The following is a 27,531-nucleotide window of genomic DNA, read 5'->3' as shown; positions in this document are numbered from 1 at the left end:
AGGGTCTTGGCCTGACAAGAAGTGTCCTCATCACAAATGGATCCCGGTTTCAGTACCGGACAGATGGCAGACATCGTGTATGGCGTTGTGTGTGCGAGCGGTTTGGTGATGTCAACGTTGTGAACAGAGTGCCCCATGGTGGTAGTTCTTTCTAACTGTGCCATGGTGATCTTCCTCTTCAGGAGATGCTGGCCGAGTTCATAAGAGGTGAAGAAATTGTCACACGTGACATTGTGCTCCCTCAGTCCATCTGTTACATCAAGCATAACCCGCATCCCCTGGTTCTTCTCCGGGCCTCCACTGGTCGGCTTCCCTGTGTAGACGTGCATCTTACAAGCGTAGCTAGATTGTGCGTCACAGGCCACCCATATCTTGATGGCATACTTTGATGGCTTGCTGGGCATATACTGCCGGAAAGGACAGCGACCTTTTGACAAAAGAGATTGCTATCAGTAATTAGTATCAGTGTCACAGAAAACAATCACATAAATCAATGACATTACGGCAATACATAATACAATTAACAGTGAAAATCACTTGCATTACAGATATGAAAATAAAAATGTACCTCTGAATGAAACCAGTTGCTCATCCACTGTTACTTCAGGTCCAGGGTTGTAGAGGTATGGCAGACGCTCCACCCACTTCTCCCAGACCTCTCTTATGGCTACCAGTTTGTCTCTCAAACGTCTTGCAGGTCTTGACTTACGGTTATCAAATCGTAGCATTCTTGAAAAAGTGTGAAAGACTTTCAGTGGCATCGTGGCACGGAAAATCGCCCTTCCACTCTCTGCATCCCAGAGACTACATGTAGCCTCGCCTCGGGACCTATACACACCCGCTAAGATTAGCCGCCCTATGTAGACACGCAGGTCAATCTCATCCATCCTTTTCCAGTTGTCTCCATATTTATGGAAACCCTCCAAGTTTGTCATCTCCAGGATGATGTTTTTCGATGGCTGATGTGATGAACATGTAGAATGTTGAGGCAATGTCCTGGGCATGGGCAACTGCATGTCTTGTGGGCCCTGGTGGCATCCTTATGACATTTTGTGCTGCCATCCTGCCCTGGTTGTCATATGGTGACAAGGACCATGCTATTTTGCTGTTCTTTGACAAAAAATTKTCTCTTTCAGCTTGGGGGATTTCATCTGAAGATGATGCATTGTGCTCTGGGTTCTATTCTTCCCCATCTTCTTCTTCAGATACCTACTCCTCTTCTAAATCACTGTTCTCTTGTTTGTCCTGGACATCTGAAAAAATCAGACCTATGACCTGTTGGGCACTGAAATGTGCACTCAGGGCTTCAGCAAAGAGAGAACTGGGGGGACTGTCATCTGCAAAACCTTTATAGCCTCTGACTGCATTCCCCATTAATAAACAATGCTTTCAACAATTTTGTCTGAAATTTAGTTTATTTTGTCTAAAATTGTTTTTATTTTGTCTGTGAACTTGAGTCATGTGTGGGGTCATGGAGGGGAGATGCTGCACATGCACAAGAAAGTTTTAGTTTGTCTGAGTTCAATCAGGAGCACACAATCTCAATTTCTCATTGTGTGTGTGTATGTCTTTGTGGTTTTTGCGGTGTGTAAATGATTTTATAACTGTCGGGTCAAAAATGACCATAAGACAATCTTTGTACCCTGGTGGTGTACAGCTTTCATGGAAATATGAACAAAGGCGATGTTTCACTTTTTCTAATGTTTGGGTCAATCTAGGAAAAGTCATCATTCCACCTTTACTKCACACACAGAGACGCGTACAAAGCTGTTCCTCACCCTCCATTTGGCAAATCTGACCATAATTCTATCCTCCTGACACCTGCTTACAAGCAAAAATTAAAGCAGGAAGCACCAGTGACTCGGGTCTATAAAAAAGTGGTCAGATGAAGCAGATGCTAAACTACAGGACTATTTTGCTAGCACAGACTGGAATATGTTCCAGGATTCTTCCAATGGCATTGAGGAGTACACCACATCAGTCACTGGCTTTATCAATAAGTGCATCGAGGACGTCATCCCCACAGTGACTGTACGTACATACCCCAACCAGAAGCCATGGATTACAGGCAACATTCGCACTGAGCTAAAGGGTAGAGCTGCCTCTTTCAAGGAGCGGGACTCTAACCCGGAAGCTTATAAGAAATCCCGCTATGCCCTCCGATGAACCATCAAACAAGCAAGGCGTCAATACAGGACTAAGATCGAATCGTACTACACCGGATGTGGCAGGGCTTGCAAACTATTACAGACTACAAAGGGAAGCACAGCCGAGAGCTGCGCAGTGACATGAGCCTACCAGACAAGCTAAATAACTTCTATGCTCGCTTCGAGGCAAGTAACACTGAAACATGCATGAGAGCATCAGCTGTTCCGGTTGACTGTGTGATCATGCTCTCCGCAACCGATGTGAGTWAGACCTTTAAACAGGTCAATATTCACAAGGCCGCAGGCCCAGACGGATTACCAGGATGTGRACTCCGAGCATGCGCTGACCAACTGGCAAGTGTCTTCACTGACATTTTCAACCTCTCCCTGTCTGAGTCTGTAATACCAACATGTTTCAAGCAGACCAAGAACACTGCCTAAATGACTACCGACCCATAGCACTCACATCTGTAGCCATGAAATGCTTTGAAAGGCTGGTCATGGCTCACATCAACACCATTATCCCAGAAACCCTAGACCCACTACAATTTGCATACAGCACCAACAGATCCACAGATGATGCAATCTTTATTGCACTCCACACTGCCCTTTCACACCTGGACAAAAGGAACACTTATGTGAGAATGCTATTCATTGACTACAGCTCAGCATTCAACACCATAGTGCCCTCAAAGCTCATCACTAAACTAAGGACCCTGGGACTAAACACCTCCCTCTGCAACCGGATCCTGAACTTCCTGATGGGCCACCCCCAGGTGGTAAATGGTAGGTAACAACACATCCACCATGGTGATCCTCAACATGGGGGCCCTTCAGGGGTGCGTGCTCAGTCCCCTCCTGTACTCCCTGTTCACTCATGACTGCACGGCCAGGCACGACTCCAACACCATCATTAAGTTTGCTGATGACACAGCAGTGGTAGGCCTGATCACCGACAACGATCAGACAGCCTATAGGGAGGTCAGAGACCTGACCGTGTGGTGCAAGGACAACAACCTCTCCCTCAACGTGATCAAGACAAAAAAGATGATTGTGGAGTACAGGAAAATGAGGACCGAGCACGCACTCAATCTCATCGACGGGGCTGTAGTGGAGCAGGTTGAGAGCTTCAAGTTCCTTGGCGTCCACATCACCAACAAACTAACATGGTCCAAGCACACCAAGACAGTTGTGAAGAGGGCTCGACAAAACCTATTCCCCCTCAGGAGACTGAAAAGATTTGGCATGGGTTCTCAGATCCTCAAAAGGTTTTACAGCTGCACCATCGAGAGCATCCTGACAGTTTGCATCACTACCTGGTATGGCAACAGCTCGGCCTCCGACCGCAAGGCACTACAGAGGGTAGTGCGTACGGCCCAGTACATCACCGAGGCCAAGCTTCCTGCCATCCAGGACCTCTAAACCAGGTGGTGTCAGAGGGGAAGGCCCTAAAAATTGTCAAAGACTCCAGCCACACTAGTCATAGACTGGTGGTACCGGAGCGCCAAGTCTAGGTCCAAGGGGCTTCTCAACAGCTTCTACCCCCAAGCCATAAGACTATTTTGCATTGCCCCCCAGCTGCTACTGCTATCTATGCATAGTGACTTTAATAACTCTACCTTCATATTACCTCATACCAGTGCCCGCGCACATTGACTCTGTACCAGTACCCCCTGTATATAGCCCCGCTATTGTTATTTACTGCTGCTCTTTAATTATTTGTTATTCTTACCTCTTCCTTTTTTGGTATTTTCTTAACTTGCCTCGCCTGGTTCACCAACTACTTCTCAGACAGAGTTCTGTGTGTCAAATCAGAGGGCCTGTTGTCCGGATCTCTGGCAGTCTCTATGGGTTTGCCACAGGGTTAAATTATCGGGCCAACTCTTTTCTCTGTATACATCAATGATGTCGCTATTGCTGCTGGTGATTCTCTGATCCACCTCTACGCAGACGATACCATTCTGTATACTTCTGGCCCTTCTTTGGACACTGTGTTGACTAACCTCCAGACGAGCTTCAATGCCATTTGGGGCGGCAGGTAGCCTAGTGGTTAGAGCGTTGGACTAGTAACCGAAAGGATGCAAGATTGAATCCCCGAGCTGACAAGGTAAAAATCTGTCGTTCTGCCCCTGAACAAGGCATTTCACCCACTGTTCCTAGGCCGTCATAGAAAATAAGAATTTGTTTTTAACTGACTTGCCTAGTTAAATTAAGATAAAAATAAATACAACTTTCCTTCCGTGGCCTCCAACTGCTCTTAAATGCAAGTAAAATTAAATGCATGCTTCAACCGATCGCTACCAGCACCTGCCTGCCCGTCCAGCATCACTACTCTGGACGGTACGGACTTAGAATATGTGGACATCTWKAAATACCTATGTGTCTGGTTAGACTGTAAACTCTCCTTCCAGACTCACATTAAGCATCTCCAATACAAAATGTAATCTAGAATCGGCTTCCTACTTCACAACAAAGCATCCTTCACTCATGCACATAGCCCATCTGTAAATAGCCCATCCAACTACCACATCCCCATACTGTTAGTTATTATTTTGTTCCTTTGCACCCCAGTATCTCTACTTGCACGGTCATCTTCTACACATCTATCACTCCAGTGCTTAATTGCAAAATTTAAATTATTTTGCCATTATGGCCTATTTATTGCCTTATCTCACCTCATTTGCACACACTGTATATAGACTTTCTTTTTTTCTATTGTGCTATTGACAATTTTTTGTTTATTCCATTCCATGTGTAACTGTGTTTGTGTCACACTGCTTTGTTTAATCTTGGCCAGGTCGCAGTTGTAAATGAGCACTTGTTCTCAACTTGCCTACCTGGTTAAATAAAGGTGAAATAAAAAATACATAAATAAAAAACTGCATTGTTGGTTAAGGGCTTGTAAGTAATCATTTCACTGTAAGGTCTACCTACACCTGTTGTATTCTGAACATGTGACAAATGCAAATTTGATTGCTATGCAATTTTAGCCACATTAATTTCCTTTTTGGGATCCTTATTATCCACCCACACAGGTGGTGGAATGCACATCCAATTGTTGCGTACGCCATCATACTCTAGAAGACTGTTATGCAAATTAGCATACGTTTGGTTTGCTGGGTAATTGCAGCCTCATCTGCCTCAAATTACATGCAGGAAAACACCCCCTTAACAATAGGGCCAATCCTTAAACCTGTATACACTACACCGCCATGTCTCATTTCATAATTCTGATTCACTGCAACGTAGTCTATCACCATGAATGTTTCCCAGGAGCAAGTTTCTTTGACCGGGCACCCTAATCTCTTTCAGCACTTTAATAGGAAAATAGCCACCGACAAGCCAGTAGACCAGATGTACCAACGGACATTTCGCCTCGACATTGAGAAAACTTTGAGGGCTCTTTACGTTGTCGGCACAGTGTTGAAAGTGAACCTGAACAGGTATGTGTCCATGCTACCCGACCCAGATAGAATTGTCTCGTCAGGCGGTAGTAGCTGGGTAACCCTATTATTGTTAGCTAGTGTAGGAGACAAGTTGACATTAAAAATAGATTACATCAGTGTGTTTAAATTGCATTGTTGGGAAGGGCTGGTAAGRAAGCGTTTCACTGTAAAGTCTAAACCAGTTGTATTCGGCGCATGTGACAAATACAATTTGATTACCTTTGAATTAACAGTAGCCCAGTTTGTCCCCGGTTTCCTTTTTCTGACTATCACATGAACGCGGCATAAATCCGTATTGCTTTATTTCGTTAACGAAATTGTAGGCTATATGGTTCTGCTACGGTGCAATTAATAGGTGTACTATACAGAGATCGTGCCGCCATTTCCTCTTTGCTAGATTTGTTTTAGTTSAGACATTTTAAATTGTGACAAGCAAGTATACCCATACGGAAAAGTAATGTGGCCATATGATATATTTATAAACCATATGAAGTGACAAACATTTAAAATGTGATGTATTTTAATAAGATACATCTTACACTCCCATACAAAAAAGTGATATGTACTAGTCAAGTTGACACCTCATTTAAGGGTTTCTTTATTTGTACTATTTTCTACATTGTAGAATAGAAGACAACACATGGAATCATGTAGTAACCAAAGTGTTAAATCAAAACATAGATTCTAAAAAGTACCCACCCTTTGCCTTGATGACAGCTTTGCACACTCTTGGCATTCTCTCAAACAGCTTCATGAGGTAGTCACCTGTAATGCATTTCAATTAACAGGTGTGCCTTGTTCAAAGTTAATTTGTGGAATTTCTTTCCTTAATGCATTTGAGCCAATCAGTTGTGACAAGGTAGGGGTAGTATACAGAAGATAGCCCTATTTGGTAAAATACCAAGTCCATTATGGCAAGAACAGCTCAAATAAGCAGAGAAATTAGTCCATTACTTTAAGACATGAAGGTCAGTCAATACAGAACACTTCAAGAACTTTGAAAGTCCCTCTCTTCATATAGCACTTTGTTCTCTCCTCTTTGTTCATGCAGATTCTTCCTTTATTCCCAAGCACTCCCTGGCTTAACTAACAACATCCTTGCCTCCTTGGGGCAGGAAGTCCATATAAGGCTCGGCGGTGGAGCCAGCGGGCTGCAAGATATCTCCCCTCAATAACCACTCTCCTCACCTCTCCCTGCTGTCTGCCACAATATATACAGTATATAAGCATATATGGGCATATGTTTCCACAATATATGCCAATATTAAACAAACAGTATAAATAATATACATATATTGCCATATTACTTTCCCATATYGGTAGTGTAGAGAATCATTGTAKRATCTAAACAGCTGTGAAATATATTTTTCATAACCCKATTTTTTTTTTCAGCTGTTTTTGAAGCTGGTGAGCAAAGCTCTACGACTTGTTAMACTTGCTTTCAATGAGAATGACAGATCTATAGCTCATATTTCTATGTGAATTTGTTCGGGACACCCAAAAAGTTACGGATTGTAGCTTTATTAAGATACATGTCACGCCCTGACCTTAGAGATCCTTTTAATTCTCTATTTGGTTAGGTCAGGGTGTGACTAGGGTGGGCAATCTATGTTTTCTATTTCGTTGTTGGCCGGGTATGGTTCCCAATCAGAGGCAACTGTCTATCGTTGTCTCTGATTGGGGATCATACTTAGGCAGCTTTTTCCACCTGTAGTTTGTGGGATCTTGTTTTGGTACTTTGCTGTTTAGCCCTCCTAAACTTTACGTTTCGTTTTGTATTTGTTGTTTTTTCGGTGTTCATTGAATAAAGAAAGATGTACGCCTACCACGCTGCACCTTGGTCCACTCATTTCAACAACGAGCGTAACAATACAATCAAAGACAGTACAGTATGAATATGGGCTAAAACTGCTTCTCCAATAGAAATCCCTGATCACGTTTATAGGTGATGGCATGGCAACTTTGGCTAGCTAAACTCATGCATAGGAACACGTCATCGGGTCTACCACATCATCGGGTCTAACGGTCGTCTCGCACAGAACTGCCCATGTGCTCAAATATGGGTTGTCGTGTTTTATTTATTCATTTATTTGAATTGGATTAAAAATATTTACTAATGTCATGCGTTGGTAAAAATGATATGCTATGAGCTATGAGTAAAATTAAGATGGCACACAAGATTGTAGTAGTTACTATAGACAATTTGTCTCATGTAAAGTGGTGGTGCCATTATTTGCATTTCATTAGCCTGAGAAGTTACATCAAATATCAGATGATGATGATATATTTTCAAATGACTAATTAGGCTACATGATCAACTGACTATTTTGTTGTCATATATTTGGGATATTCCAACTGCATAAATAGTTGGATCATTCCCTCTATTGGACTGAAAGAACTGTTTGTGGATGGCATTTGTATTCAGCGGAGGAGTCGGACCACATGTTCTTAAGAGGGAGTCTGCATCAGTGATGTCTTTCTGCTAGTCAACAGACTCTTTTGTTATTCTTACAAGCTGCCAATTCATATGACACCAGTCTTGCCAATCGAGGGCAAAGATACAGTGCAACTGAATTAGATGAGTTATGAACAATTATGGCCTATGATTTTGACGTTAACAGGATAGAAAAGAGTGTTAAGCCCAACACAAACCACCATTCTGAAGAAATAAACCTAGCGTAGGGAATTCCAGCTGGGATTTGAACCCAGGGCCAGCGACTGTTAAGCCAACACGTTAACCGATACACCAAGAGGTAAGAACCTGTTGATGAGCTAGCTAGTTGTTGAGTTAAGGTTGCTACAATATTGTGGAACTGTCGTGCCTGTGAGGCTGTGGTTAGTTTATCGGAGACTCCACAAGATATTATTACACAGTAGATACAGATGGTTTCATAACAATGGTGTGTGTCAAAACGAAATGCTTCCTCTCAAGGGACATTTCTATTTGGTATGGTTTAGAGTAGCCTAGACTGTTTGTTCAGGTAAATACTATCCTTCTGTGAAAAACTCTGTTCCTTTGTCATGGACCACCTCCCTGGTCCAGCCTGGAGCCCTGGACTTCAGGTGTTAGGTTTTACAGCCCGAGCTTAATGTTTATAAACAGGTGTATACTTAGTATAAACACCTTGATGTAGATTGATATATATATATATATATATATATATACTGTATACATCCTTATTGCCAGTATTCTTGTGAAATTATACTAGTGTAGGTTGACAGTCCAGTATTTCTCCTCCTTTGGTATGTTACTTATTTTAGAGGGATGTAGAAGACATCATACCTCTACGATGACTGTAGCAATGTAACTTTAGAACTAGCACTACCACCCGTTGCCTCTGGAAATAGGAGATTATGAACTGTACTCACTGCTGGTGGTCCACTGCACTATAGGTACAGTATATTCACTTGTTCTCTTATATAATTTTTATTTTGCGGTGTTGACTGTACATTTGTTTGTGTAACTCTGTTGTTTTTGTCGCACTGCTTTGCTTTATCTTGGTCACATCACAGTTGTAAATGAGAACTTGTTCTCAACTGGCCTACCTGGTTAAATAAAGGTGAAATAAAAATAAAMAAATTGTGTTGTCTCTTATTGCTATAGATTTGTGCAAGCAAAGCATCAGGATGTCACGTGTATTTGTTTTTCCCCTAGGAGTGCCCCTCCCAGCTCCACGTACTTCTCTGTGAAATGCAGCCCCAARGTGCAGTACAGGATCACCCCACCCCCAGCAAAGAGTGGACCAATTCCCACCCCTTTCAATGGGAATACAGTGCTTCTTCTCACCATGGACACTGCTAGCGAAGTGGAAAATGATAGCAAGGTAAAGTAGGCTACAGGCACAGCCATGAAAACTACCCTGAGACGGCAGTATGTGAAATCATATTAAAAGAATCCAGAGTTGACTATTCCCTCTTGTGACTGAACACGCTGCAGGGAAGTATTTAATTAAGACAAGTACCCGCAGCTCCTCAAGAGTGGCGTGCAAACCACACGGAAATAATGCCAATGTGGCCCTGTCTCAACTTGATACCAGAGAAATGTCAAACGTTGGCAAGTGAAGTGGTACACCTCAGTGCCAGTCCTATTGATAAGGGATTCCAGGGTTATGTTAAGCCAGTTCCAAAATGGGCCGGGTGTCCAGATTCTCCACTGAAGTGATGTACTGTACATATCTGGACAGGAATATAACATTGAAGACCCCCATCAAAACACAACCACTGCTTTGGTCTAGAGATGTTATTACTTTACCTGTGACTTTGTAAATGTTCTCCTTAATGTTCTGTTGCAGCTATCGGTCATGTATTATGGAAAGAAGACTGAGGTGTTGGGTAAAGCTGTCGTTCACCTCACTGCTTTTGGTATGTCATGCTGATGACAGGAGAGCACACACATTTAAACTACTCTGACCCCATTAATACCATCCCTTTTGTACTGTAAATCTGTCAGTTGTACATTTTCGTGTTAGAGACAATCAGCGATTGCTACATCCATTTATGGATCTTTTAAAATAATGATATACTGTATATCCATCGATTCTTGAAGAATATAACACATCAGAACCCACAATATAAGCTTGTTTTACTCCAGTGTTTGTAAGCTATGTAAACAAACACTGTATGGTCTCAAAACATGGTTAAAACTATAATTTTATATCATGGATGGTCACCTCTATGAATTTGTGGTTACATTTCTTTAGCCCATCCCTCAACTTTTTATCAGGGGCTTTGTTTGAACTGCAGATGGCCCCTTTAAGGTATATTTCATTAGTCTATTCTAGACTCAAAGCAGCTTATGAGCTTCAATGGCACAGAGGCCCTGTCTATCTTACAGAGATCTCCCTGGATGTTGATGCTGATCGAGATGGCCAGGTGGAGAGGAACAACCCCAACAAGGTTAGTTATATCTGCTGGGTTTGTCCAGGCAGGTCGCTTTCAGCACAGATGTCACTATCTCTGTCTCCTAACACAACAGAAGGAGACGCTCTAACATGAATAGGCATGTCAGAAGACTGGTGTTCATGCTATAATCCTGGAAGATTGTCAATGCATTCATAGGAAATTAAAACTTTGTACTTTTCCTTTCAGCTGTAAATGTAATTTAACCTCTTGCAAACAAATTGGGAAAAGCTCATTTGACAGGGCAGTGTTTGTTTGTCCCTGAATGAGTGTTCATCTCTCTTCAGGGATCCTGGATGTGGGGGCCTAATGGCCACGGTGCCATCCTACTGGTCAACTGTGACTCAGAACWCACCTTTCGGAAGAGCCTGGACAGTGAGCATGCTGAGGTCACCAGAGTCTCAGGTATAACAACAACCAAGTCATCCTGGTCTACTGAGCTGACAGCCAGGCTGACAGTGCTGCAGGCATTGCAATAAATCAACATTTAAAGGCTGCAGGTCTCTTGTGTGGATTCATTAGAGAGGAGCAGCAGTTGTTTGTGTTGGCTAAATACAAAATGCCTGAGCTAGGAGTGTCTTGTTTGATTAGATGGATCCTTGTCTTGGGTGGTTGATGGGTTGACAATTGATGTACAATAATGCCAATATTTCGATATGTCAGATCTTAAAGATATGTCCCCCATGGTGCTGCGGACCAGTGGCCCTGCCAAGCTCCCAGAGGGCTACAAGCTGACCATGCACATCTCCCAGGGTGATGCAGAGTGTGTGAGGGTCTTCAGGTCCACAGCAGGCATGCACCAAACCCTGAGTGAGTCAAATAAATTATGTAATGAGTCCAGTCTGTTCAGATCTTGTATGTGGTGTGTGTGGCTGTCTATGCATGTACAACGGGAGTGTCAAACACATTCCATAGAGGGCCTGTTTGCTGCTTTTATTTTTTTCCTTAAAATTAAGAACTAGACAACCAGGTGAGGGGAGTTCCTTACTAATTAGTGAKCTTAATTCAAGTACAAGTGTCGCGCCCTGACCTTAGTTATCTTTGTTTTCTTTATTATTTTGGTTAGGTCAGGGTGTGACACGGGTGGTATGTGTGTTTTTGTCTTGTTTTGGGTCTAGGTGTGTGTGTGTGTGTGTAGTCTAGGCATTATGTAGGTCTATGGTGGCCTAGATTGGTTCCCAATCAGAGGCAGCTGTTTATTGTTGTTTCTGATTGGGGATCCTATTTAGGTTGACATTTTCCAGTTTGGTTTGTGGGTGATTGTCTATGTGATGTTGCATGTTTGCACTCAGTGCTCTGGATAAGAGCGTCTGCTAAATGACGTAAATGTAAATAGCGGTCACGGTCGTTTTGTTATTTTGTATTGTTTGTTAAGTGTTCTTCATTATTAAAAGGAAGAATGTATTCTAATCACGCTGCGCCTTGGTCTCCTCACTACGACGCTCGTGACAACAAGGCAGGAACAAAAACCCGCAGACACTCGGCCCTCCGTGGAATGAGTTTGACACGTGATGTACAATTACAGTTTTATGGCTGAATATTATATTAGTTAGAGGTTAAAGAAKGTGTGCTTTATCATTTTACCCCAATTTGCTAAACGTTACTTAAGACAAAATCAAGATGTCAATAATCTTGCAATGTTTTTTGTATAAACATTTTTAAATGACAGATTAATTCAGGTCCAACCAATTTTTTTTTTTATCCCTCTGCCTCTGAAAGAGACACATACATGTTGGAACCACACTGGGTGCCTGTGTAGCAGGTGTTGTGGGGGGTTAAGTGCCTTGCTCAAAGGCTCAACAGTATCTATGTTTTGATACCAGCAACCCTCTGGTTGCCAGCTCACATCCCTGTCAGACCCAGGATTCAAACTTACGGTTGCTGCGTCGCCTCTCTAACCGCTAGGCTACCTGCCGCCCTGTGATTAACTTGATAACATTTGTAAAGATCACTGCCACATCCTGGTTGCTAATATTCTAATAGTTAATTTCAGTTTGTGGCAAAARAAGTAATTTTAGTGTAGAGAATCCTTGTACCATCTAAACCACTGTGAAATATATTTTCCATAACCAAAAATATTATTGTTTCAGCTGTTTGAAGCTGGTGTACAAAACTGAAAGTAAAAGATGCAAAAACTAAACTATAAAATGTGAAGCATAGAAATAGTGCACATAGACCTGATCTACCGCTTCTTAGACTTGCTTTTAATGAGAATGACAGATCTTTAACTCACATTTCTATGTTAATTTTGTCAGTTCATACAAAGTGTTACATATTGCAGCTTTATGCCAGCCCTATTATTTACATTTAAAACATTATTTACTGCAGCAGAAAACCTGTTTTACAAGAGCTTTGTGAAGGACTACCCACTAGTGGTGGGAGGTGAGGATCTTTCCAAGGAGGTACCTTGCCTCTGGGGAAACGCTGAGATGAACTTTTACGTTGAAGGCCTAAGGTTCCCTGACAAAGACTTTGAGGGTCTAATCAGCATCAACCTCAGCATGCTGGAGCCAAGCTCTCAGGTACCTTGTAGTTTAACACTTTTTTATTGTTGGTTTGTTAGGTGTGCTTGCTGAAAGCAAAGCACAACTTTAGAAACTGTTCATACTTCTTATTATTCCACTGGGAGCTCTAGTGCCAAAACCATAAAAGCTACCAACACCAAAACAACTTTAAAATGTGCAGACTGGCACCGGTCAGTGTGCTTGAAAAATAATTGTTGATACTACTTATACTTTTCACACAACAYCCATTTTTGCATAAATCCCAATGTAATTTAATGGCCATAGACTCGAATGGGAAAAATTCAGGTCATAACTAGTCTTTACCTTTTAAGCTAGGAACACCATTCAAACTTTAAAAGGTGCAGACTGATCTGGAATAGTGTGCTTGTATACAGCTTTTTGATACCATTTATGCTTTTGAACTATAACCATTTTAAATGTACTTAAAAGCTCCATAGGCTTGAATAGGAAGTATTTGGATTCGCCTCTGCTCTTGAACTGTTAAAGCTACAAACACAACCCCAATGTTAGCATGGGTAGACTGACTGAACTTAGATTTCTTCAACACAGCTTTTTGCTACTATTCCTACTTCATAAACTAAAATGCTTGTTGTATCCCCATTAATTTAAATGGCTGCCACAAAACTCTCAGAATATTCAAACTAAAATATTTTGAGAGCTTAAAAACACTTTGTGTGATGATATAGTACTTACCCTAGCCAACTATATTAGCCCACTATAACCTACTATAATAATTCTGCACTTACAAACCACCCCAAAATAGGTCACTATAACTAACACAGCCTATTACTACTTCCATCACTACCACTATTACTACCATTTCACAACCATAAATACTTTGACTAGCAAGCACACCACATTTACTTCAATACATTTAATTTTCTAGTTTAAAACTTCCAAGGTTATATATCTATTCCGGACTCAATCGTTTTTTTCTTTTCTTTTGCCAGGGTTTTCCTGAGACGCCCATCTTTACAGACAGGGTGGTGTTCCGAGTGGCTCCCTGGATCATGACACCCAACACACTCGACCCTGTAGAGGTTTTTGTCTGCAGGTGAGAGGCAATGATGATGATGAAGAAAATTATGATGATGGCATTGATGTTGATGGAAATGATGATGCCAGCTATAAACGTACTGAGACAAGTGTTTTTGTGCATTGGTAACCCAGCACAACTGATAATGACCAGTTCTTAAAGAGAATGAGGAGGCTGGTGGAGAAGAGTGGGTGCAAACTGAAGATTTGCCCTGAGGATATGAACAGAGGAGACCGTTGGATGCAGGTACTGTAAGCCGTGGGATTCAGCTCGTATTCTTTCAAGCCGTTTTGTGCTTGAACTCTTTGTCATTTGAACACTTTACAATTCCAACCTGTTTTCAATCTAAACAAAATGTATTCCATATGTTTGCTAATCATTGTCAATTTAAATTCTAGATATCCTCTTTAAATGAAAGACATCAGAACAAAGACCAGTGTCTTGTTTCTAACTGCACTAAAAAATGTATAGAAATGTAATGGAGGTTTTCTCTCTCAGGATGAGATTGAGTTTGGCTACATTGATTCTCCTCACCAACGTTTCCCTGTTGTTCTGGACTCCCCCCGAGACGGAGACCTACAGGACTTTCCTTATGATGTGCTACTGGTAAGAAAAGGCATTCACAACACCTAGAGTTAAAATGTTCTTATCTCTGAAATGTGAGCGGTGTGGTGGACCTGTGTCTTAACCTCTCTCTATCTGGTGCCCTCAGGGCCAAGACTTTGGCTATGTGACTAGGACAGCATATGGCAAAGAAGTGAGCAGCCTGGACTCGTTTGGTAACCTGGAGGTTAGCCCTCCAGTCACTGTAAATGGAAAGAACTACCCTCTGGGTAGGATCATCATTGGAGTGGCCTTCCCCACGTGAGTGTAACATATACACTTTTCAAACCAAGAKATTTTTCTGCAAACTTTAGCATCCCACCAACTTTTTGCAGACTTTTATTTATATATGAAAGTTATTGCCGGTGACAAAGCCTCTACTTTTATATCCGCCAAATGACCTAGTCATGATTGCGGTAAAGTTCTGCCTATGGCTTAGCATGAAATGTACTAAGGCATGTRACTTCACCCATCTCTATGCATAGCTCACCACATGGAGTGTTTTCTTAACCACAACTGGATCGATTCATAAAGAATTACTGTGTGAATAAATATTCCTGAATGACGAAAATATTGGGATAAAATACGCTAATGCAATTGAAGGCATCAAATTGTTGGTTACTGAAACTCCCAAGTAATCCAATTGTTATAATAGGCCTACATTTGAAGCAAAAGCCTACTTGCATGTGGTCAACTATTTCAGTACCGCAGATGTTGTGAAAATATGATCATGAGACTCGCATGCTTTTGAAAATCTAGATTGCGATCAGTATCATATGAAGATGGCCTACTTTCAATGTAAGACCCTACGCCTGCTCCCTAACAAAGCAAAATGAGGGTAGGACAGATGAAGCATGGCTTTAAAAGCATTGGCTTGCCTTGGGATCTGTTTCAAAATATCTGTTTTATTTTTTATATGACAGCAGTTCCACATGTTGCCTTGAAGCAAGTTGTGTGGGAAATGTTTTATTTTAATGTGTTGTATTTCATTATATTCTTAGCTTACTATACAATAGCCTATGTGTGATGACTGTGATTAGGGTAGCCTAAGAGTGTCTTGTCTGTTTTAATTAACAAAATAAATATTGATTTCATGCATGTAGTATATAGGCTACACAGACCAGTATAACATTAATAAACTCAAAATATGCCATTCTATTCTTTTGAAAATACATTTTATTACTTATGTTTCTTAGGACCTAAGATGAATTAATAATGGATTTCATTGTAATGGTGTATATTCACTGGATTTATTCAAATCGATCCACGTCTACTCCCACTCCTAACTTGCTGCATGTGCATGGGAGATATAAAAGGCTTACCTGGGTACGAATGTGGTAAAAAATAAAAACATTGGTAGATTTTTTTATTTTTTTGTGTGTTTTTMTTTTACAGGCAACATACCGTAAGTACTGTCTGTAAAGGTTAATAACTAGGGGTTAGCTGCTTTGAAGGAAATTAATCTGTTTTTTTAGATACCAATATTTATCTTTAGTTGATTTAAGAATTCAATAACCTTCCTTGTACCTCCTTCTATAAGTTCTTGTTAATGAGTATGTGGAACATTCAGATACGTCTGTGGCCAGTGGTGATAAGGCTGTTTGACTTTTCAGGGCTACTAAGGGCCGTAACATGACCAAAGTAGTGCAAGACTTCCTGTGGGCTCAGAAAGTCCAGGAGCCCATTGCGTTGTTCTCTGATTGGCTCCTGGTTGGGCATGTGGATGAATTCATGACCTTTGTCCCAGCTCCGGACAAAAAGGTACACATTTTCTCAAGGAAAACATTTATTTTTTCACTCTTTCAAAAAATTCTAGTAAATTGACATTGCTCTGTAATCTAGAGTAGAAATTAGTGAGATCCTTTGAGCACCAGAATTGTTCATCCCATCTATTTGCACTTGGACATGACACAGACTTTGGCTGCCCTGTGGTTATGTTAGTGTAAAGCTCCCAGGATGTCAAAGGAAGGGCACAGCCAATGTTGTCTTTGTCTCCCTTTTCTTTGCAGGGATTCCGGCTTCTGCTCGCCAGCCCCGATGCAAGCTACAAACTATTCAGGGGCTTACAGAATGACGGGCATGGACAAGCCAAAATGTTTGATGGTAGGCCTTCCGTTAGGGTGGGTATTCCCAAACTGGGGTACGTACGCACAATGCCGTCGGGGGTACGCCGACATTTTCAAACAGTCCATTTAGATTTTCCAACGGGGCTAAACATTTGGGTGAGGTTTTTTTCTCGCTTGAGTAGCCTCGTTTCACTGCCAAAAATAAAATTAAACCATCTTGTGTTCAGAAAAATAACACAWTGTCAAATACAGGTAGCCTAGTCAAATAATTAACATCCAATCACATTAACTGTTACTCTCGCGGGAATTCCACTAACGGTCCTTCTGTAGCCAAATGTAGCTGCTGCTCATTCCGTTTGCTAAAAAATGGATTAATGGTTAAAAAAAGTAAGGCCCGCGTCCATAGACACATACCAGCTCTACTGGTAGTACTACTACTACGAGCAGTACTACCAGTAGAGCTGGTATGTGTCTCTATGGACGCTACTACGAGCAGTACTACACCTGTCGACGACACAAGTTGTTCTGCTTCCACGAGCACATCCAATGCTAGCATCAGTAATTCTACATTTGTTGTTAGCCCAGCTAGCATGGACACTGACAGTTGTGAATCTAATGTAGCCGAAGAGCTACTGCCCCCTTACCCGGGAAAGCACCGAACAACAGACCGGGACATTGGACCAACGAAGAGGTGCAAATATGATGAGAACTACATTGATTTGGGGTTCACTTATATTGGGAGTAGTGCCTTTCCTCAGCCACAGTGTGTTATATGTGCAAAAGTACTATCTCACAAACCTTCACTCTTGCGCAGAAATTTAGAAACAAAACATGCCAATTTGAAAAATATGCAACAGGAGTTTTTTGAGTGAGAATTAAGATGACTTTCGAGTAGTAAGACATGTATAAAAGCAACAGATACCATTAATAAGAAGGAGCTAGAAGCGTCTTATATCGTGAGCTACCGAGTGGCTAGGACAGGCAAGCCCCATACTATTGTGGAGGACTTAATTCTTCCTGCTGCTGCGGATATGGCTGGGACAATGCTGTATTGTACTGGACAGCTTTGTGACATCAAATGGACTTTGGTGGTCAAGATGTGTTGGTATCTGTACTGATGGAGCAAAATCCATGACAGGGAGACATAGTGGAGTGGTAACGCGCATGCAAGCAGTTGCTCCCGACGCTTGGGTACACTGCAGCATCCACCGAGAGGCTCTTGCTGCCAAGGGAATGCCTGACAGCTTGAAAGACGTTTTGGACACTACAGTGAAAATGGTTAACTTTGTTAAAGCAAGGCCCGTGAACTCTTGTGTATTTTCTGCATTATGCAATGATTTGTGCATCGACCATGTAACGCTTTTACAACATACAGAAGTGCGCTGGTTATCAACGGACAAAGTATTGAGACGTTTTTTTTTTTATTGAGAGACGAGCTTAAAGTTTTCTTTACTGACCATAATTTTCACTTGTCTGACCGCTTGCATGATGACGTTTGGCTATGATTATGTTTTTTCTTGCCTGAATGATCTGAATCTAGGATTACAGGGACTCTCCGCATCTATATTCAATGTGCAGGACAAAATTGAGGTTATGATTAAGAAGTTGGAGCTCTTCTGTCTGCATTAACAAGGACAACACACAAGTCTTTCCATCATTGTATGATATTTTGTGTGCAAAATACAATGTCAAATGTGATATAGCGAAGCACCTGAGTGAGTTGGGTGCGCAATTACTCAGGTACTTTCCCAAAACGGATGACACAAACAACTGGATTCGTTATCCCTTTCATGCCCTGCCTCCAGTCCAATTACCGATGTCTTAACAAGAAAGTCTCATCAAAATTGCAACAAGCGGTTCTGTGAATTTTATTTATTCAGAAGCTACTGACAGATTTCTGGATTGGGCTGCGCTCAGAGTATTCTGCCTTGGCAAATCGCGCTGTTAAGACACTGATTCCCTTTGCAGCCACGTACCTATGTGAGAGTGGATTCTCGGCCCTCACTAGCATTAAAACTAAATACAGGCACAGACTGTGTGTGGAAAATGATTTAAGTCATACTCTCCAATACAACCCAACATTGCAGATTATATGTATCCTTTCAAGCACACCCTTCTCATTAACCTGTGGTGAGTTATTCACAATTTTCGATGAACAAATAAGGTTTTATAAATAAGATGGCTAAATAAAGAGCAAAATTATTGATTATTATTATTTGTGCCCTGGTCCTATAAGCGCTCTTTGTCACTTCCCACGAGCCGGGTTGTGACAAACACACTCATTCTTATGTTTAATAAATGTATTGTATAGTCTGTGTGGCAGGCTTACAATGATGTGAGAGTGCGCTGACCCTGGTGCTAGATGGGGTACACAGCTGGAGGTTGAATGTTTGTAGGGGTATGTGACTATAAAAAGTTTGGGAACCACTGTTTCACTGTATTAATAATTGTATTTGTCACTCATCAACACCAACTTGAGCTTTTCGATCCCACAGGTCTTGGAGCAGTAGAGATTACAGTAGATGAGATTTTGAGTGATGAGAAACTCAAGGCAGAAAACAACTATGTCCAGGTGAGGCCAGAATGACTAGTTACACAGAAGCAAGCAGAGCTTTGCATGGCTTGGTATAATAACCATGCTGCCACCCTACAGAGCTGTATAGACTGGAACAGGGATGTCCTGAAGAGGGAGCTGGGTCTAGACGACGATGACATCATTGACCTGCCCATCCTTTTCCATGTGATGGAGAACAGGGCAGTGGCCTACTACCCAGACATGGTAAGAATACATTGGTTCTACACTAGAACACCTCATGCTGACCCCTAACCCAGACCCAAAGTACTTCTTACTTTATTTTTGGGACCTATTATTCTTACAGAATGGCAAACCTCTCAAATGCTGCCAAATCAGCTTTGTAGTTTTGTGATGATTTTCTACATGTGATTAAGGAGTATGTTCAAGTCATCTACTACCCAAGTATCCCAAGAGGCAGTTCCTAAATGAGATATATGTCTCTACCTCCAGGTGAACATGATTGTGTTGGGGAAGAACCTGGGCATCCCTAAACCGTTTGGGCCCAAGGTGGATGGCCGCTGTGCCCTGGAGGCAGAGATGACCTCCCTCATGGGGGGCCTGGGACTCAGCTGCACATACATTGATGACTTTGCCTCATACCACAAACTGCTGGGAGAGGTTCACTGTGGCTCCAACGTCCGCAGGGAACCGTTCTCCTTCAAGTGGTGGAACCTGGAGATGTGAAGGATTTGGGGGGAAGGAACGGTTGTAGTTAGAGGGAATCATGCTTGAAATAAACAGCAGTAACAATCACCAGCAGCAGTTGCCTTCAAACAACCACAGCAGTCCTCCAACGGTATTACACCTTTCTCTTTATTAAACATATATTTGGCTTAATTTACAAAAGGGTGAAAAGCAATATTTACAAACAAGACTTTTGAACTTGAACAAGGGCTTAAGCAGACTGTCAACGAGAAGAGCAATACAATCACCTGAATCAAGCACATTGCAAATTAGATCTGTTTGAATTGGCTGGGGGCTCAATCCAAATGTCTTGCATGTACAAACAGAACAACTGGACCACAGAGAAATGTGCAAATATAATCTGGAGCCACCAGAGGGTGTAATCCAACTACTGGTATTCAAGCATTTTACAAAGACTAGTGAGACCTTTGTGATAAAGTTTAAAAAATATATATTTTGAGTTTGTGCAATACACACTGACTCCAAAGGCTCTGTTAACATGATGAAACTTAACTTTATCATCTTTCCAATTAATAGTATTTTGTTTCATCGTAATCTTCAGAATGGTGTTTTTAATGACTAACTATTTTGATTTCGTGTTACTTAGACAGGGATCCTTAAGATTCAACTGAAAGATTCCCAAAAGATTGTATGAAAACCGAATGTACTAATGTCACAACAAAGAAAGCACAACTCAATTCCACATTGGCTCTTCATTTCATTGAAATAAAAAGTAATGAAAACGATGCCTTCATATCAGTTATTTTCATCACATACATCGGAGGGAAAATGTCTACTCAGGCAATGTTAGACGTTTCACAAGAGACCCAGGTTCCATTCATTGAGAGCAGATATGTACAAATTAATAGACATCTGTTTAGTTTTACATTCAAACCAGTTGGTGATAGATTCCAGTTGGCAAAGTCCACCGTTGGATAGATTCCTTATATGAAGGGGGTTACCCTCCTACAAAGCAGCTTAACACAATCATCAAAAAGGCAACTTCAAGATTTGTCACAGTGTAATTCTTTTTAGAAATAAGTCAGATTTTCAAACTATCAGCAATCAGAAAATGTAGTGCCGGTTTCCACATCTACACAATGTAGCCCCATCTTTCTCAATCAAAACCTATATGAAACRGATAGTGATTGTATATCTGCATTGTGCACTGAATTTGGAGAAGTTGACTGGTTTGGAGTAACATCACAGGAACAGTCCTGGGACAACACCTATTTCGAGCATGGTACCAGTTGACTGGGGGTTGCAAGCAGATTTACACCATGCACAGTTGTATACACATCCAAACACATACTTTATTCCAAACCACTAGCTTGATTTAAAGAAAAAACTGAAGACTAGTCACTGGACAGTAGCTTGACTTTGGAGGCTGTCTGCTTTGGTTAGGTCACCTTGGTGGAATGTCTATGCGGTATTATCTACAGTATGGAACAGGGATGAAGACTGATTAGTCGTTTGGACACTGGACCTTATCAGTAATTCAATACTTCATGTTTTTTGCTCAGCTTAAATGGCATGAAATAGGATGAGCATAATTGTTGAGTCAGTAAAATATTTTCCATTTATCAACATCAACTGTGAACTAATTGTACAGTTTGTCAGGGGAAGTAGTGAAATTGAAACCAGCAGCAGCATGATGACAAAAGTACCTTCTATCAAAAACATGTAACATTTACTAAAAGTTTCTAGTCAACACCCACCATTACACTCATAATTTAAACAAGGATTGATGTGACAACAAAGGATCTAGGACACCAAGAGTAACACATGTACAGTATCATGGTGGAATGTGAGGCTGATGGGTGCAATAATGTAATTTCTTCCCACAATGGCAACAGGACAACACCCTGATATCCTCATGCATTCCTCCTTAGCCTAACAGAAAGTCCTGTTGTACCTCACACATGGTCAACGGATCTCCTGCAAAAACAATGTATTGAATGCATAAGATCCACCCCTGCTTCGACCTTCAAAACAAAACAAACAATGCCATTGAGAAGACAAGGGAGAGTATACAATGAGAAACCACATGAACAGATGCAGGCTAAGCGAGCCAACAGACAGCCAGAGGCGATGCTGTGTGAGTGGCATTCCTTTTGGGTGGGGTGCGGGACACTCCTCTCCTTCACCCCTCTAGGCATGCTGGGAGTCAGCCACATGGAGTTGGAATGAGGGAGGGCTGTAAGTGCATGTCCATGGACCTGGCTGTACAGACTAGACTAGCCTACACCAGGTCTGCCTGTCCCAGCGACTAGCTCTGATCCTCCTCTGCGTCTGTGGTGGAAAACACATGTGCTTGCTTCATCTCCTGCAGGGGGTGCCTCTTATGGGAATGCTGTGAGAGGAGAGAGAGACTGGGGTCAGACCCTATCTGGTCATTACACATAACCAATACAAAAACAGACATGGGTAACACATGGTTAGTTACATCTACTGACTTGGAAAACTCCAGGTACCTGCTAATGGACACCCATGTAGTGATCAATAGGGAGAGGCTAACAATTCTGGAAACAGACAGACACAGAAAGAGAATGACAAGGTTAACAAAGACCACAATTACTGAACAACAATGAAGGGTAAGTTTATACATTTATAAGCCGATTTATTAACACCAATATATACCTGTATGTCAGTGGAGGCTGCTGAGGGGAGGACGGCTCATAATAATGCCCGGAACGGAGTGAATGGAATGGCATCAAACCATGTGTTTGTGTTTGATACCATTCCACTTTTTCCGCTCCAGCCATTAGTCCGTCCTCCCCAATTAAGGTGCCACCAACCTCCTGTGCTGTATGTTAGCAGAATTAAATCTGTATTTGATTGTATTGCAATGTACACATCTAGTACAGTGAACGAGCTTAGATGTTACAGTGGATCTGATTATTAAAATAGTATAACCAATCTTACCGATGATGACTTATCCTGTGACCTCTCTGTCTTGTCTCGGCTCTCTGCCCTTTTGAGCTCTACCCTTTTGCCCCCCTCAGTCTGATGGGGCAGTGCAGGTGCTGTCAGGGAGGGGCAGAAGATGGGCCATCATGACAAACTAAACTTTTGGAGCCTTATGGCAGTATTGAAAACACTATTAAAAAGCTCACCTGGAGAGCTGACCTGGCTGGTGGCACTAGTATTGCTCATACTATCCTCTACCCAGGAGACGTACCCAAATGAGTCCTTCTTGTGTGGTGTTCCAGAAGAGCATAGACTCTCCTGCAACAAACAAAAACACAAGAGCAAATGTCAGTCAGGATCTTTTTCGAGTGTGTGTCACAATTATATAGACATGAACCTCTATGTTACGGTGTGTTGTATGTTAGTGAGTGAGGGTGGGAAAACAGTGGCACCTACCAGTGCAGTGTTGTATTCATCGATGCACACATTATCGTGTTCCTCCACCACACTGGCAAAGCTGCTAGCATTGGATGAGGAGCGGGACAGGTCCTGGGCCTCAGGGATGTATGGAGCCCTGCAACAGATGGTGGAACTACACACCTGGGTCACTCTGGGGTGACAGGTAGCCTACCGGTTAAGCACGTTGGGCCAGTAACTGAAAAGTCGTTGGTTTAAATCGCCGAGCTGACAAGGTAAAYAAATCTGTCGATGTGCCCTTGACCAAAGCACTTAACCCGAATTGTTCCTGGATAAGAGAGTCTGCTTAAATGACTAAAATGTAAATGACCATTCTAATACACACTGCAAAAAGTGCAAACTAAACAAGCCAAAATATCTTATATTGAGTGATAATTCCCTTTTTTTCCCTTTTCTAGTTGTTTCATATCAAGCTAAATTATCTAACGTCATTGTCATATAATTTGTCTTTTTTTAACCTAAAACAGGCTAAATACAAATAAATTATATTATTTCAAGATATTTTACCTTAATCATCATATGAAGGTAAATTATCTTGAAAAATATCTTGAAATATTATACATTATTTTTTGCAGTGCACACACACACACACATTCTTCAGCCTGGGTTCAACTGAGCCCTTTTGAGTGCTGTCTATTCACCTGGTCCTTGTGGTGGGCATCTCTGGTGAGCTCTGATTGGATGAGTTCTCTGATTTGGGGTCCTGGGAGATGTGTCCGCTGTCTGGGGTCCTCTGTGTGCTGGGGGACACTTCCCGACTGAGGGAGGTGGAGAGAGAGATCAGAGTGTGCAGTCACAGCAGCAAGATTTGTGACCTGTTGCCACAAGAAAAGGGCAACCAGTGAAGAACAAACACCATTGTAAATACAATCCATATTTATGTTTATTTATTTTCCCTTTTGTACTTGAACCATTTGCACATCGTTACAACACTGTATATATATATATATATATATATATATATATATATATATATATATATACCTAATACGACACTTGACATGTCTTTATTCTTTTGGAATGTGTGTGAGTGTAATGTTTACTGTTCATTTTAATTGTTTATTCCACTTTTGTTTATTATCTACTTCACTTGCTAAGGCAATGTTAACATATGTTTCCCATGCCAATAAAGCCCCCTGAATTGAGATCAGGATGCTAATGCCTATCGGTCAAACACCAACATGTCTCTGCAGTGACCTCACATATCTTCAGAGCTGCCAACTCTCACACATTGGCCGTGAGACACACGCACTTGACAGTCTTCTCACGCTCTCACGGCACACCTTATACGTCACTCATTGAAAACTACTGATTTTATTTTTCTAATTAGTCCATTAGCGCGTTTACTTTTCAACTGTGCTCCAAATCGTTTTGAAATCAAACCATCTGCTCCTGCGATTCACAGCATTCTAAAACACGGCACATTAAAGCATATGATTGGTCTAGTTATGTGAGAGATCAATGGGATTGGATGCATGTTTTAAAGAAACGCCTCTCAGATTAGGGTGGCGCTGAATGGAGAGAGAACGTTCTCCGCTGATTTTATATTTGTCTTATTTTAACCTAAAACAGGCTAAATACAAATAAATTATATTATTTCAATATATTTTACCTGTAAAAAGAGTAGCATGGTAGCACTGTTTTATGTAAAATGTTGTGAACAAAATTAGGTTGCTGTTACTCCCGTCCARAAATCTATTGCAGAATGCAACCTTTTGACAGCATGTACTAAAATCGATGTAATCCACACTTGCAACAAAAAGGCAGTTATGTTTTAGCAGGGAAGTTTGGTAGGGTGACCTGATTCGTAACTGTGAAAATAACTTTGTCAAACAGATTGTGATCCCAAAAGTGTACATTTGATTCTAGAGTGCGGAAAAAATGTATTAATAATTTGGTTAGGGTGTAGGGGCAGATTCATGTAATCTTGTCTTCATGAGATTTTATTATCTATTTACTTTATTTAGTCTGATCAGTGAAACAATTCTCATTCTTAACAAATGGCAAAAATATAGGGTCATTTATGTGCTTGTCAGCAAGAACACTACTGTTATTCCCCAAACGTATTTTATTATTCACATCTTACCAATTTTGCCAGTGTAATCACATATTTGAAAGTTGATATGCCTATTTTTGCAGCCATTCATGGACAATTTTGAATAAGGAATATAAAATAAGCATTGGATATTAAAAGCTCCAGGAATCAAATATTATTTTTGACATTTTAGTATTGTGCACATGCTAGGCAGAGATGGTAGAGGGACTCACAACTCATAAACACATCATATTTTCTCTATGTAGAGTAAGATGATGGCAAGGATATTCAACTAGTAGGCATACACCACCTGAATATTGATATTTATTAGATGTTTCTTGAAGATTGGGTGATTTTGAGAAATTAATTGTTATAACAAGAACATTTTCAAACACCCAGCACTTGGGAAACATACTCAGGGATGGCCAACCCTCCTGGAGAGCGAGCAGGATTTTCTTCCAGCCCTATTTTAAAGAGATAGTTCACCCAAATTATAAAATGCTTGTGTCCTTACCTCGAAAGCAGTCTATGGACAAGGAGACTGTAATCTATGATTTGGTTACCTTCTGCCATCAACCATTAATATAACACAATTGCTGTGCAGAGCCTTGGTGAAGTGGTAACACTCCCTGGCACATGTTGCATATACCTTTCTAGCTGAGGACAGGGATCAATCCAACCTTCCCACTGTTTCTAGCATTTGCCTGTCTCCCTATTTCATTTCATTACTATCTGAATTAAGTGTCAAACCACCKAAAAAATACTTTTTGAGTATTGAGTGTATTGAATTATTGAATTTTGAGTGTTCATTTAATGTTCAAAGCATCCTGAATACACCTGACCTGTGGTTTTTATTTTGTTATTTTCCACTCTGGTCATAAACCTAAGCCATGTCAAAATACGTAGATTTGCAGGAAATTAGCTTTAAAACAGTAACATTTTCCCAGTCCACCTTCTAGGGATTGTGCCAGGGGGCAATGAAATTCACATAACAAATCTCACTCCAAGATTTCTTCAAAAGTTGGCAGCCCTGTATATTTGAATGCCTCACCTCTCTCTTTACCCCGTTGTCTCCCATCTCTTGAGGCATAAAACCATGTCAATTCGCAGGACAAACCCACTAGTTTGTAACAGTTGTACCATTGGCAAAAAAAACACTAGGCAATCTGATGTCGTATGTTGTGGGAGGTACTTTAGACAGAAACAAAAGTAAGGAGGTTGTTGGGGAGGATAGGTAGGCTTATAATGCAAATGTTTTGCAACCTAAACGTTGCATGTTTGAATCATCTCAGGGACAACTTTAGCTTCTTAGCTAATTATAAAATGTAGCTAAACACAACCATAGCATTTTGCAACTACTTAGCATGTTAGCTAACCCTACTCTAACATGAACCTAACCCTAACCTTAACCTATCCCTAACTCTAATCTAACCTGCTATCTAACGTTAGCCACTAATGCTAACGCAACTGAGACACTTCTGTAAAATGCAATCACGTAACAGCTGACAGCCATTTATAGTGACTTGTGGTATTGGCCCGCACTTCTGATATGTTTAATTTCTCCATCTCTTTCTATCCATTTTCACTGACACTCCCCATTTTCCTCTTTCATCTCCAGGTAGCCCAAACCCTCCTCTCACCTCCTCTCCTGCACCTCCTGGATGTTCTCGATCCCGATGGCGCTGCTCCGTCGGGTGCCAAAAGGCCCAGACTTCTTCCTGGTGGGGCTCTTCCCAGGAATGATCAGAGACTGGGGAGTAGTGGATAGGTTAGTCAGCCACAGTACTATATTCCTCTAGCATGACTTATAATAAAACATGGAGGCTATAGTACACTGTCTAAGATATTACTTGGTCGGTTTTACAGCCAGTGAAAATGTGAATTCCAGTCTGCACAATGACTCAAATGCCTTCAGTATATGATACTTGCTATCTACAACACATGATAAACATTATGGGTGGACTAAAATGAAGTGACAGCGGCTTGTTGGTGAAAGACAATTTGAGATAGTCCATCACTTCATCATGAGTGAAAGAGAGGAATTGATACACGGAGTAAGGTAATAAACCAGTAAGTATTCTCACAAACCTTTCCATTTTTGCGATGGATACTCTTCATTAACTCTTTA

At 41.3% G+C, this 27,531-nt stretch overlaps 2 protein-coding genes and 1 long non-coding RNA gene across 8 annotated transcripts in view; 2 read left to right on the top strand and 1 right to left on the bottom strand.

Moving 5' to 3' along the window:
- Positions 1–5,307: 5,307 nt before the first annotated feature.
- Positions 5,308–20,725, top strand: LOC111969963 (protein-arginine deiminase type-2-like). Its single transcript, XM_023996378.2, has 16 exons — positions 5,308–5,590; positions 9,249–9,417; positions 9,886–9,955; positions 10,428–10,489; positions 10,780–10,897; positions 11,156–11,302; positions 12,821–13,014; positions 13,968–14,071; positions 14,188–14,299; positions 14,552–14,659; positions 14,766–14,917; positions 16,270–16,417; positions 16,666–16,759; positions 19,218–19,294; positions 19,376–19,501; positions 19,748–20,725. Exons 1-16 carry the CDS (start codon positions 5,406–5,408, stop codon positions 19,979–19,981), a joined length of 2,100 nt encoding a protein of 699 aa, XP_023852146.1. The 5' UTR covers positions 5,308–5,405; the 3' UTR covers positions 19,982–20,725.
- Positions 20,090–27,531, bottom strand: part of rap1gapb (RAP1 GTPase activating protein b) — a 194,300-nt gene continuing 186,858 nt past the window's right edge. For 4 of the 6 annotated variants that reach the window (XM_070445580.1, XM_023996377.2, XM_023996376.2 and 1 more), the window contains 7 exons: positions 27,044–27,153; positions 24,010–24,126; positions 23,348–23,483; positions 23,098–23,209; positions 22,907–23,007; positions 22,456–22,503; positions 20,090–22,334 (listed from right to left, as the gene is read on the bottom strand). In XM_070445580.1, coding sequence (XP_070301681.1) covers positions 22,495–22,503; positions 22,907–23,007; positions 23,098–23,209; positions 23,348–23,483; positions 24,010–24,126; positions 27,044–27,153 — 585 coding nt within the window. In that variant the 3' untranslated portion in view covers positions 20,090–22,334; positions 22,456–22,494. Of the gene's footprint in view, positions 22,335–22,437; positions 22,504–22,906; positions 23,008–23,097; positions 23,210–23,347; positions 23,484–24,009; positions 24,127–27,043; positions 27,154–27,531 lie in introns of all 6 variants that reach the window. The other 2 variants (XR_002878058.2, XM_023996375.2) reach the window with 2 other exon arrangements.
- Positions 22,510–27,235, top strand: LOC139028369 (uncharacterized). The gene is made up of 2 exons (XR_011480568.1): positions 22,510–22,575; positions 27,022–27,235. It is a non-coding gene; the product is annotated as an uncharacterized lncRNA (long non-coding RNA).

Source organism: Salvelinus sp. IW2-2015, linkage group LG11 (assembly GCF_002910315.2).
Source record: "Salvelinus sp. IW2-2015 linkage group LG11, ASM291031v2, whole genome shotgun sequence".
NCBI lineage: Eukaryota > Metazoa > Chordata > Actinopteri > Salmoniformes > Salmonidae > Salvelinus > Salvelinus sp. IW2-2015.
Note: the sequence above shows the minus strand (reverse complement) of the source record. Positions and strands in the feature narration are given on the sequence as shown.